Genomic DNA, 13,465 nt, shown 5'->3' on the forward strand with positions numbered 1-13,465 from the left:
CAACTGTCACTTGATAAGCTGAAGGATATAAGAGTTCCAGAGGATTTGTAACAAATCAATAACCCATTTCATAAACTGCAAGTGATTTTATTTATTCTGTTGCCACCAAACGTAAACATTCAAAGACTGAACCAAATAAAAATAAAAATCCAGTATTGATTAACACAAATATAAAATATAAAATACGTAACTTATATTTTAAAATTTAACTTAATAATGTATATACATGTGTTTATTAAAATATCATTCCTCATTGCTAGCCAAATGTTTCGATTAAACTATTACCTATCTGACCTTATTTGCTTGTTGGTATCCCTAAAGTTTTTCTGACCAACGTTTCAGCTACTTTATTAAATCCTTCACGGTCTTCGCGCCACATTTTAGCGGCATCAACATTTGCGCCACTCTCGTCATTTGGCTCTGAACAAGAAAAATTTAAATGAATACACTATGCAATAACAGTTTAAAATTTACAGTTTATAAATACCTGCAAGCATACTAATAACAGAAAGAAGAATTTTCTCAACGCTCTGTACAGGACTCCATCTTTCATTACTGGATTCGTAACCCATAGGGTCATCACCAGGCGCATGAAGAATTGAAATACATACACGCCCATCTGAATAAACTAAAATTTGAAAATTTACATTTTATTACATAAGTATAATTCTATATAAATAGGCAACAATCTAATATGAATAAACAAAAATAATAGTATAATATTATCATACAGTTTAAAAATAATAATTCATTAATCATATAGGCTTTAAGTTCAATATGAAGTTAAAAATTTAGTTAAAGAAGAAAACAAATTTGTTATTAGGGCACTTGTGTCAAAGTGTCAGTGCTCTTTGAAAGGATGAGTTAGTAAGATAATTTGTGCATAAGACAGAATATAGAAAAGTGGGAGAGAATGATTACTGTAAGAAGGAACATTAAAGGGGTAGAGTTTAGAAGATGAGGAGAACTAATAAATCCGTTAATTAATTTATGTATAAAAGTTATGTCTAATAGTTCATTATGTAAAAATAAAGTCTGAATATTCAGCTTAGATATAATTGGATTGTCATTGTATTAACTGCAATCAATAATAGGTATGTGAAGTTTGAATGATATGTATCTCAAAAAGTGGTTTTTAGCTATACTCAATACTATCAATATTAGAATTGGAGTATGGACTCCAAATAATTGAACCATATTCCATAATTAATCTGACTAATGCATTGTACAGAAACAGGAATGAATGTGGATTTTTAAAATCAAAGGAATGGCGTTTTACAAATCTTAATATTTTTAGAGCTTTACTAATAATATTTTCTATATGTTGACAATAAATTTGGATTCAACAAAACCGTTATACAAATATCTTTGATCCAAGAAACTGATTCGAGTAAATAATTCATTTTAGAATAATCAAATTCTAAGGGTGATCGAGACATAGATCATAGAGAAGAGAAGGGGTCACCAACTGGCAGACTGTGAACGCTTTTTTACGGACCCTTATCCGGGAAGTAATTTTTAAGTTCTTTAAATTTGTAGAACATAAATAAATAAAACTATAAGTATGTCATATAAAATTTATATTATGACAATAGAATTATTTAAGTAATGAAAAATAATCTGAATCTCTATATTCATAATTGGGAAAACCAATTTTGGGAAGTTAATTATAAATCAAAAAATGTGTGTTGAAGTCAATAAAATTGTTAGGAACCGCGGCCAATTTGGTAAATTTCAAAACGGACTTCCATAGAAATTTGTTATAAAAACTAAAAACATTCCTCGCTCCGCTCAGAATCTAAAAATAGTTGGTGACTCTTATGATAAAGTAACATTTTGAGATATTAAGACTCATGTCCCATTTCTGGCACCAGTCAAAAAAGATATTTTATTTGTTTTGCAGAAAAATACAGTCATTAATAGAGGAAACACAAGTATATATTTTTAAGTCATCAGCAAATAACAAAAATTTACAATAATTGTTGAGAACTGAGAAAATATCATTAATAAATATAAGAAATAAGAGAGGAGATCAGTTCCGCGATAACCGTCATAGTATACCTGCGTTATCGCATCTTTTCGTCGTCACGAGTGTTATTTTATCGTTATGTCGTATATTAAATAAAACCCAATCATGTCTCATAATAACGCATCCAAATGTCAGTTAGGTATCTTCGGCTTCGTCGCCTACGAAGCATGACAATACCAAAGGAAAAGTATTTACAACAGATATGCTTCTCTCTCTGTGGAACATCTTCCTGATGTATTCAGCCTTCCTCCCGTCGCGGAACCCGGGGTTAAAGAGGGGGGGACGCAGGAGGACTCAGTCCCCTTAACTCTGACGGCGGTTAAAAAGCATTCCCTTTAACAAATTAGGATTTTATACATTAAACATTATACCTAAAATTATATATGGAACGCTTAAAACTTTATGGAGACATTAGTCCCCACTGTAATTTTTCCCCACTTTAACCTCTGCGTGGAACAGTCATTACATCAAGGTTTGGATACGAGTACTTCAGCGACTATTCACATGAAATCAAACAGGTCTCCACCAATTTATATAAAAAACCTAACTAATCTTTCCAAGCTAAGAAATAAGCTCTCGTCTATAGTGATTAGTGGGTCCAGAAGGGTTTAGTTTCAAGTCCTCAAAAGACTCTATCATAATCAAAACAGCTGACCGCGCCAATCATCTCAAGGCGGCGGCATATCTCGCTAAAACAAATTTGTCATTTCATACCTTCCACCAAACTGCGACCGTCCAATCCAAGCGGTTATTCGTCACCAGCATTACTCGATCCCCGTCGATGATATCGAGACAGCCCTAACGGAATCGGGTTTTTCCGTCTTAAGCGTTCGCCCAATTCTTAATCGTTCTAAGAAAAGTCCACTGTCTGTGTTTTCAGTGAGTCTTGAACCAATTGAATCCAGTCATAACATTTTTAAAATAACCAAGTTACTAGACTCCATAATCGCAGTCGAAAAGCCAAAAAAATCCCGCTTTCCTCCCCAATGCATGAAATGCCAGATGTACGGTCACACCAAATCATACTGCAGCCCTCGCTGTGTTAAATGTAGTGAGACTCATCTCACTGTGGATTGCACTAAGTCCCGTGAACTGCCCGCGAAATGTGCCTTATGCTCCGGAGACCATACGGCAAATTATAAGGGCTGCCCTATCGCCAAAAAACTGAAACGACCCATTTCCAAAACAATCAACAACGACGATTCAAAAATAAAAATATGTCCGGGTGCCCCGACAGTCAAGGTCACTCAACCTCTGCCCAAAAACAAATCATATGCTGAATCAACGAAAAACGAAGAAAAACTTCCTTTCACCAATATTTCCAATATCCTATCTAATTTCATTTCCAATCTTAATTCCATTATCAGCCCTTTACTCTCTCTTCTCACAACTACTCTTAATTCTTTCCTTGCTAAATCAACATAACACCGTATTTATGGTATATGTATATGTTATATATACATGATTTGACGTAGATAATTTCTAAACAGTTATCGATCTATTTTCGTTTTGTAATATTATTCTTATATAAATGAATAAATGTCTCACTATTTCATATTTAATTCACTATCTAATATTTTAATTTAATTGTCTTTTGTTATCATGTATCAACTATTGTACCTTATCTTAAATTGTAACATTTTCATCCTATATTATTAATTAATTGTTGAACTGTAATAGCTATCACTGAAGGTTCTAAAATAAAAAAAAAATTTAAAAAAAAAGAGGAGATAAATGTTCTCCCAGTGCAGTACTAGATGGAACAGGAGTTAAAGTAGAAGGAAAACCTTGTACTCAAGTGAATTGAAATCTGTTGTTTATTTAAATATTATGACTAATAAATAATATTAAACCATGATAACAATGGATCACCGAAGCCTACACGGTTAAGTGCAATAAGTAGTTTGTGAACCACAGGGTCAAAGGCTTTTTTGAAATCTGTGAAAATTACATCTGTAGTGTTTGTTCCATGACAGGAACATATTGTAAATATGTGAGTGGAACATAACCTATAAAAGGAGTTATTACGAATTGTCAGTCTTTTGTCATGTTACTTATTATAATTTATTATTTTGTATTATGTTTAAAACTGTTAATATAAATGACCTTATGGTTTAAGTGTCAGAATGTTTTAATTAATTATATATATATATATATATTAACAATCATCATCCTACAAATATTACAATGGCGACGAAGTATTGACGTATTCGCGGGTGTCGAATTGTGAAGTATTGCCAGTATTGGAAATTTGGAACACGTGATCAATAATCGTTAAGTCAAAATGTCAAGTGAACACGATTCTTCTCAAGTCGGAAGTAATGTTCTTGGTGTTGGTAATAGCCGTTTTTGCATAGGGCAAATGTCGGAATTACGTTTAAAGGATGATGATTTTAATGCGTGGGTTGAAAGGTTCGAGTTATATGTTAACCTTAATGAAATTAATAAGCAAAAGTTAATGTTTCTAACGTTATTAGGGAATGATGGATATTCCTTAGTTCGTGACTTATGTACGCCTAAAAATCCTTTGGATCTTAGTTATGATGATCTTAAACAGTCGTTGTCGGATTATATTAATCCTAAACCGAATTTAATAACAGAACGTTATAAATTCAAAGAGCGTAAACAGGCAGCTGATGAGTCTATTATTCAGTTTGCCACAGCACTCAAGAAGATGTCCGAGTTTTGTGAATTTGCTACCAGTTTGAATGAATCTTTGCGTGATCAATTCATTTGGGGCGTTAAGGACAATAATATTAAGAAAAAACTATTATCAGAAGGAACGATAACTTTTAAAAAGTGTGTGGAATTGGGACTTGCAATGGAATCAGCAAGTAATTACGTCACAAAATTGGATCAACATCATGCAGTTAATTATCATAAGCAGCTCAAGAGTAAGAAGTATCAAAACAAGGTCGGGAACAGGATACCACCAACCAAAGATAATGGGAAGGTTACTACATCAAATGCCAATGGTAAAATGGATATGGTTTGTTATTGTTGTGGGACAAAGGGTCACACAAAGCCATTTTGTAAGTATAAATCATATTCATGTTCAAATTGTTCTAAGTTAGGTCATTTAAAAAAAGTGTGTAAGGCTAAGGTAAAAAAAGTTAATAATTTAGAACAATGTGATGTCGATTTAAACCTGAACAATTTATACAATTTAGAAACTGTAAATGTAAATTATGTTCAACCTTATTGTGTGAAATTGAGTGTTCAGGATAAAATTGTGGAGTTTCAAATAGATACTGGATCGAGTATGGCGATTATAAATGTTTATGATTTAAAAATTTATGAGATTGAATATTTGAACAGATTGGAACAATCTAATGTACGGTTGAAAACTTATAACAATACTGTTATTGTGCCTTTAGGTGTATTAAAAGTTAGAGTTCAATATAACAATGTTTGTAAAGAATTGGAAATGGTTGTTGTTAAAGAGGGTGGTCCTCCAATTCTTGGTCGAGAATGGTTGACTGAGTTAAGTATTCCAATGTTTTCTGGTACTTACTCATTATGTAAGTTAACATCATACCAGAATGTAGTACAAACTTTTCCGTCTGTGTTTAATGATATTTTGGGTTGTTATAAGCACAAAATGTTTGATTTAATTCTTAAGAAAGATTTTAAACCTGTTTTCCTTAAACCTAGAGTATTACCATTTGCCTTAAAAGGTAAAGTTAGCGATGAGATTGATAGACTAGTGAATACAAATTTGTTAATGCCTGTAGGAACTTCAGATTGGGGTACGCCTATAGTTCCTGTAATAAAAAGTGATGGGAATATAAGATTATGTGGCGATTATAAGGTTACACTTAACAAGTATTTAGAAATAGATAGATATCCTATTCCAAGAGTAGCTGATCTAATGAATGTGTTTCAAGGGGCTGTAAAATTTTGTTCGTTAGATTTGTGCCAAGCGTATCAGCAGTTGGTACTTAGTGAAGAGAGTAAAAAACTAACAACTATATCTACTCATAAAGGATTGTTTATGTTTAATCGATTACCATATAGTATATCCTCAGCTCCAGGGTTATTACAGAGAGAAATGGAAAAATTATTAAGTGGCATACCAGGCACTGTGTGTTTTTACGATGATATTGTAATAGCTGGGAAAAATGACAAAGAGTTAAGTGAAAGATTGTATAGAGTTTTAGATAAACTTTCTTCGGCAGGGTTAACGGTAAAGAAAGAAAAATGTAATTTTTTTAGCGACCATGTTACATTTTTAGGCTATAAGGTAGATAAAAATGGTCTCCATATACCTGATGAAAGGATTAAAGCAATTAATAATGTGGCAATACCTAAAAGTACACATGATGTTAAAGCTTTTTTAGGTTTAGTTAATTACTACGGTAAATTTGTAGAAAATATGTCTATACTATTGCTGGTCCGTTATATGCATTGTTAAAGAATAATACACAATTTGTGTGGAATGCAAATCAGAGTAAAGCATTTTCTAAAATTAAGGAGTCTATTTTATCCAATAAGGTTTTGGTACATTATAACCCAAATTTGGAATTAATTGTAGCTAGCGATGCTAGTCCCTTTGGTGTGGGTGCTGTACTATCACATATAATGCCAGACGGATCAGAGAAGCCTATTGCTTTTGCTTCTAGAACGTTGAATGCATCTGAAAAGAATTATGCGCAAATTGATAAGGAGGCCCTTGCCTTGGTTTTTGCTATTAAATATTTCCATCAGTTTGTGTATGGAAGGAAATTTATTTTGAGGACTGACCACAAGCCTTTAGTCAGTATTTTTGGTGAAAAGAAAAGAATCCCTCTTATGTCAGCACATAGACTACAGCGTTATGCTATATTTTTATCCGGTTATACTTATAAAACATAATTTATTAAAGGTCTAGAGAACGGTAATGCTGATGCTCTATCAAGATTGCCTTTAAGTGTAACTGGTAGTAATGATGTAGAGTGTGATAATTTTTTCATTAATATGGTAACTACTAATATTAAGTCTATTGGGGATTTAGATATTTGTAACGAAATAAAAAAAGATGTTGTTTTGCGTGATGTGTTTATTAAAGTGTTTACTGGGAATTGGCCTGATGACAGTAAGGATGTTACACTAGATCTTAAACCATTTTATAGTAGGAGACTGGAATTGTCTATCGAGCAGGGTTGTTAGATGTGGGGACATAGATTGATTATTCCTCCAAAGTATAGGAAACAATTGTTGCAGGAATTGCATAGTACACATATGGGTACTGTCAAGATGAAAGCGTTGGTTAGATCGTATATATGGTGGCCAGGTATGGATTCTGAAATTGAATGTATTACTAAAGAGTGTAAAGAATGTTTAATTCTTAGTGATAGTCCACCTAAGAGTTTGTTACATAATTGGCCTTGGCCTGAAGGTCCTGCACAAAGAATCCATTTAGATTTTTTAGGACCTGTTAAGGGTATGACATTCATAGTTGTTATAGATGCATATTCAAAGTGGGTTTTTGTGAAAAGAATGTTAAATATAACATCTAATTCGACTATTATGGTTTTGAGAGAGTATTTTGCAACTTGGGGTATACCTGCAAAATTAGTATCTGATAATGGTCCTTCTTTGTGTTCTGTTGAGTTTGAACAATTTCTTAAAAACAATGGTGTTTTTCACATTAAAACTGCTCCATATAACCCGTCATCAAACGGTGCAGCAGAGAATTTAGTAAGGACATTCAAAAATTACCTAAAGAAAGTAATTTCTAGTACTAATAACAAAGATTGTATTGATACTTGTGTGTTAAAATTTATTTTGTCTTATAATAGCACAAAACACTGTTCTACTGGTTTTAGTCCTGCTCAATTGCATATTGGGCGTTCTTTATTTACATCCTATGATAGGTTAACACCTTTTGCTAAAGTTAATTATGAAAAAAGTTTAGATAAAAATAAAAATTGGTATAGAGGTAATAGGAATAAAGAGTATATCGTTGGTGATTTAGTAATGTGTAGGAATTATACTGGAGGTGATGAATGGGTACAAACAGTTAAATTACAGAAATTATCTCCTGTTACTTATGACTTGAGATTAGGTGATGGTAGAATTTGGAAGAGACATGTGAATCAGATTATAGATTGTGAGTTAGTTGTTGAAAAAGGGATGAGTACAGATCAAAACATTAATTTGGAGAAAGAAGAGGTAAATGAGGAAAAATTGGAGGTAGTTGAAGAGTTAGAAAAGAATGTTTTAGATTCTCAAGAGGATAGGGTGTCAACTTAGGATAAGGATAATTGTGTTAGTATTGAAAGACCTAAGCGAGTAAAGCATCCACCTAATAAACTGAATTTGTAAAATAATAGGTTATTGTTATAAATATTTTTTTTAATTGTCGCTATTATAAATATCTATATTTTGTTATATTATTTTATTTTATTTACTTATTTTGTAATTGTTAAATGAATATATTTATATTAATATGTATTTATACTAATATGTTATATGAATAGTATTTTTGTAATTAAGTTTGGAGGATCTGTAGTGTTTGTTCCATGACAGGAACATATTGTAAATATGTGAGTGGAACATAACCTATAAAAGGAGTTATTACGAATTGTCAGTCTTTTGTCATGTTACTTATTATAATGTATTATTTTGTATTATATTTAAAACTGTTAATATAAATGACCTTATGGTTTAAGTGTCAGAATGTTTTAATTAATTATATATATATATATATTAAGAATCATAATCCTACAAATATTACAACATCAACTTGACTATTTTCATTAGAATACTCCATAATAAAATTTTGAAATGATAGATTACAAGTTAGAGAGTTTAGAGCTACCGGATCTAAATCCATATTGTCTATTGGCAAGAATATTAACAATGGGTTTTATAATTTTATTAAGAAATATTTTCTCGAGCAGTTTCCAATAAGAACTAAGTCAGAAATCAGTCTATAATTTTTAATATCCGTTTAATCACTTTATTTTAAAACTGGTGTAATAGAACTTGTCTTCTAAGCTATTGGAAATGCATCTTCCTCTAATGTAAAAATATAATATAATATATATATTTGAAAGGATATAGTTGGCAAAATGTGCTAAGAAATAACCAGAAATTCCATCAGAACCAAGTGGCTTAGAAGTTGTTAGGGAACGTAATCCACCAGTAATTTCATTCAGTAAAATATTGCGATTGCTCAAATGCATAGATGGATAAAATGAGCATTATTTTTTTTCCAAACCAGAATTTAAGTTCCTTGGTAAACTAATATGAAAAGTTAGAATGGCTGCAAACCAAACCAGTAGGAATGAAATCAGTTAAATTACTCAATAATGCATCCTGGAAGGTGAGAGCTGCTAATTCAATAATCTACACTCTCAAAAATTTTAAACCAATTAAAGAAATTAAAAACCAAATTAATTATAGTATAATCAGTTTTATTACAATCATAGCCTAGCTGAATATTGGTGATAATGGGTACTTAATCCACAGTAATCAAGAGAACAGGATGACATAGATCTAAAGGATCTATATAGTTTACAGAACGGTGTTATTTAACAACAATTTGTAGTATATTTAAGATTTAAAGAATTAAATTACAGTATTAGAGAGCAATATGGAGTGCTATAACATTTGAATAATATTTTCTGCCATACAGAAAACAATGAATATACTTCAACAATACTGGCATTAAATACTTATTACTTTATTCTACAAATCAAAAATATATCCTTCATGATTTATAAAAATATTAATTTTAACAGTAGGTGCCAAAGCATAATAAAAAGTAGTAGGGTTAATTAAATAATTAGTATTATTAAGTAAACATAATTTATATAGTTAGCTATATATTATGTAATAAAAATATGATTTCAATAACACACATGATATGTAAATTATAGACTACAACCACTATGTGGTTAAATAATTTCAATAACATGTTATATAACAGTACCTAGAATATAAATTATATTTTAAAACATGAATTAAGATTGAAACAACAATGTATATATGAACTTTCCGTGAATTGTTTTTATTCTTAATAAAGTATTGTCAATAATATGCTTGATACTACTTTAAAATTATTCACTGACAATTTTTTAAATGGATCATAATTTTACAATGGACCACTATTAAATTACATCACAAATTGTACTCACTGTTTGGATGAAACATATCACAAGTAAAACTCATTTTAGGTGGACTCAATGGGTAGTCTGATGGAAATATAAGTTTAGCTGGGAAAACACCACCTTCAAAACATGTCCCTTCTGGTCCTCTACTCATAATAAAAATGATGTTTTAGATATTGTGAGTATACTGTTTGGTAGACATTATTCAATATTATTATAACTTACGTGATTAAAGCTTCCCACTCAAAATAATTTTCTTCAGTGGTTGGGCCAGCAATGATTCCTTCTGGAGGATTTAACGTCAACTCTACAGAATAAATCATAAAGATATTTGTGTAATAAAAATATATGTTATATAAATAAAGTATTTACATACGTTTATATTCAGCCATAAGTCGTCTTAGAGCAGATCCAGCCATTGCAAATAATTTTATGAATTGTTATTGAATGGACAAAATAGACACGTCTATAAAGAACACAGAATACAAAACAAAAATAAAACACAGAAATATTGACTAGTAATGAAGTGAATGGGTAGAATGTAGAACAATTATTACTTAATAATAAATTATAGTTGCCACTTGGGCCAATTTTGATAACAGTAAAATTGATACCAAGTATTGATGACGATGGTGAAACTTGTTATAGTTCGGTTATATAACCATATGATATTGTTCATTGGAGTTAAATAACCTTAGTGTTGTCGTGTCGTTTCGTGTAAAATAATTTTTGATCGCCTACCAAATACCAAAATGCGATTGTAAACGTCTAACCGACACATCGGTCGTCGATACCATGACTACCACAGAATAGAATATAATATTTGGTCGTGTAGTTACGTTCATCCTGTTCATATACTGAATGATGGTATATTACATTTAATTATATCATTATTTTGGTGATTTTGAACCTCACTATCATTGCTATCCATAGAACAACGACGCTACAATAATTATAGACATCTGATCATGAAACACGACTATTTCGTTATACCGTCATGGGCCATGGTAATAATATTGTATTATTGTATCTAGCCGTGTTAATCTGTATAGATGCTTCGTTAGGTTTATGCAATTGTATATAATTATGGATTGGATATAAATTATACAATTATAGCACAGAATCAGCTGATGCAAAGTGAAATTTACCTTTTTGGTGATAGTACTATCTGAAGTATAATTGAAATACTTGGCGACGGTCGCCCATAGATAATAATACTTTATTATCTATGCGTTCGCTTCAGTTGTATTGATAAGAATAACACGTGACAAATTTCCAAGTCCCATAATCATTGATCTCTGTGATTGTGTCCTGTGTCCACTGTCCGTCTGTCCATATTATAGCTGTAACGTTACAACCTTATAACGTAATATTAATTTGTTTCGTTTGTACTAAATTCTTTGAAATTTTAAATCGTAAAATGGCATCATTTGAAGTCGAATACAACGATAATAATAAAAAGCGTAAAAACAAAAATGTTGAAAAAAGTAAAAAAAAAAAAAAACTTCCAGAAGTCGCTGAAATAAATGAAGGTTTAGAAACTGAAGATGCAGTAGAAATAAAAATTCCTGAAAAAGTCAAGGTAACAATCGACAATAGTATTGATACTTCAAGAACCACTGAAGTCAATAACAAGGTTAAGCCGTCAAAAGTACGACAGTTGCCTACTGTCACCATAGCCGTCCCTGGATCAATTTTAGATAATGCACAGTCTCCGGAATTCAGAACATACTTGGCGGGACAAATTGCAAGAGCAGCGTGCATTTACAAAATTGATGAGGTTTGTTACAATGCATCTTTATTAATTTATCGTTGAACATTTTCTTACTTGTTATTTTTATTAGATCGTAGTTTTTGATGATGTAGGCGAACAGACTAATGTGATGATATCCAACAAAAAAACTGAAGGTGGTTCTAAGGCATGTAAACAATTAGCTATAATCTTACAATACTTGGAATGCCCACAATATTTAAGAAGAATTTTATTTCCAATTCACAACTTTTTAAAATACACTGGAGTATTGAATCCTCTAGATGCACCACATCATTTTAGGCAAGAAGACAATGTTCCATACCGGTATGTTTTGTTATTTAATAATAATTAGGTACTCCAAAAATAATTAATATAAACCTATGTATACATTTCTGTTTATGAATTTAAGCATTAAAACTATCAATTGTTTGAAAAAAAAAATTAATTTTTATAAGAAGTTAATTCACTCCAACTTTTAAACCAACAGAGTTCAATATGATCTGCTGAGCTTAAAACTTCGTATGTTATACACTTGTAAGACAGAGACAACAGATGCGGGTGTGGGGTCCTCTTAATAGTTTTTATTAAGTTCTTATTAGTAATTTCAGTGTCATTGACATTTTTACCAAGCAAACTTTTACTTTCAATCTATTTCTATGAATAATTAATACATATTATTAAATAAATATTAAAAGTATTGTTTTTTAATTTACAGAGAAGGCGTGGTCTCGACACTTCCGCCAAAAAAAGGTAAAGGCTGTAATGTTGACGTTGGTCTTAGAAAACATGTACTAGTTGATAAATGTCTTCAGCCATATGTACGAGTTACTGTTAAACTAATTCCAAATTCAGATGATTCTAAACGTCAAAAAGGTATTGTAGTAGCTCCAAGTACGCCCAAAAATGAATCTGGTATTTACTGGGGTTACACAGTAAGGAATGCTGAATCAATAAATGAAGTATTTACCAAGTGCCCATATCCTGGTGGATATGATTTGAAAATTGGTACATCTGATAAAGGCATAGATATCGATAAAACAGATCATACTCAACTTAGTAATTTCAAGCATGCATTGATATGTTTTGGAGGAGTTCATGGACTTGAAGCTGCATTAGAAGCTGATCAAAGCATTGATGAAGAAAATCCATCTACTTTATTCAACATTTATTTAAATACATGTCCAAATCAAGGTTCTAGAACTATTAGAACTGAAGAAGCTGTTTTGATAACATTAGCAGAATTACGTTCAAAAATGAAACTTGAATAAATTCTATATATTCATAATATGTGCTTGAATGTTTATTCGATTAACTTCATTAGAAGTTTATAAAACCTTTAATAATTGTATGGTTTTCCTTACATTCTTCAAGAATGCTTACAACAAATAGTAATGTTTAATATTATGGTGTTCAGTACACACAGTGGTGTACACTAGGAAGTAGGAGTTTAGGTATTTAACCTTTCTCCTTGGTATTTTTACTTTGTGTGTAGACTATAGATCTATAAAAATTTATAAAATTTAAAAAACATTATTATAATTGTAAGTGTCAATTTAAGACTGATTTACATAGTTACATAACTTACAT

At 31.0% G+C, this 13,465-nt stretch overlaps 2 protein-coding genes across 2 annotated transcripts; one reads left to right on the forward strand and one right to left on the reverse strand.

Moving 5' to 3' along the window:
* Positions 1-66: 66 nt before the first annotated feature.
* Ubc7 (ubiquitin conjugating enzyme 7) lies at positions 67-11,137 on the reverse strand. Its single transcript, XM_015516305.2, has 6 exons — positions 10,683-11,137; positions 10,502-10,591; positions 10,351-10,432; positions 10,153-10,271; positions 488-628; positions 67-420 (listed from the first exon to the last, which is right to left on the reverse strand). The coding sequence occupies exons 2-6, from the start codon at positions 10,542-10,544 to the stop codon at positions 296-298; spliced, it is 510 nt and encodes a 169-aa protein (XP_015371791.1). The 5' UTR covers positions 10,545-10,591; positions 10,683-11,137; the 3' UTR covers positions 67-295.
* A 243-nt stretch (positions 11,138-11,380) lies between these two features.
* LOC107167306 (28S rRNA (uridine-N(3))-methyltransferase) lies at positions 11,381-13,165 on the forward strand. The gene is made up of 3 exons (XM_015516303.2): positions 11,381-11,905; positions 11,970-12,202; positions 12,594-13,165. The coding sequence occupies exons 1-3, from the start codon at positions 11,546-11,548 to the stop codon at positions 13,144-13,146; spliced, it is 1,146 nt and encodes a 381-aa protein (XP_015371789.1). The 5' UTR covers positions 11,381-11,545; the 3' UTR covers positions 13,147-13,165.
* The last annotated feature ends 300 nt before the right edge of the window (positions 13,166-13,465 follow it).

This window comes from Diuraphis noxia, unplaced genomic scaffold, assembly GCF_037042655.1.
Source record: "Diuraphis noxia isolate RWA-SAM2 unplaced genomic scaffold, SU_Dnox_SAM2 contig0002, whole genome shotgun sequence".
NCBI lineage: Eukaryota > Metazoa > Arthropoda > Insecta > Hemiptera > Aphididae > Diuraphis > Diuraphis noxia.

Excerpts from the sequence above, each read along its gene's own strand:
- Ubc7 (XM_015516305.2), bottom strand. The coding sequence starts at position 10,544 with ATGGCTGGATCTGCTCTAAGACGACTTATGGCTGAATATAAAC. Across the intron at positions 10,433-10,501 it reads ACTTATGGCTGAATATAAAC|AGTTGACGTTAAATCCTCCA; the intron begins GTATGTAAATAC and ends TTTATTCTGTAG. Across the intron at positions 629-10,152 it reads TGATATGTTTCATCCAAACA|TTTATTCAGATGGGCGTGTA; the intron begins GTGAGTACAATT and ends TTCAAATTTTAG.
- LOC107167306 (XM_015516303.2), top strand. The coding sequence starts at position 11,546 with ATGGCATCATTTGAAGTCGAATACAACGATAATAATAAAAAGCGTAAA. Across the intron at positions 11,906-11,969 it reads GCATTTACAAAATTGATGAG|ATCGTAGTTTTTGATGATGT; the intron begins GTTTGTTACAAT and ends TATTTTTATTAG. Across the intron at positions 12,203-12,593 it reads GAAGACAATGTTCCATACCG|AGAAGGCGTGGTCTCGACAC; the intron begins GTATGTTTTGTT and ends TTTAATTTACAG.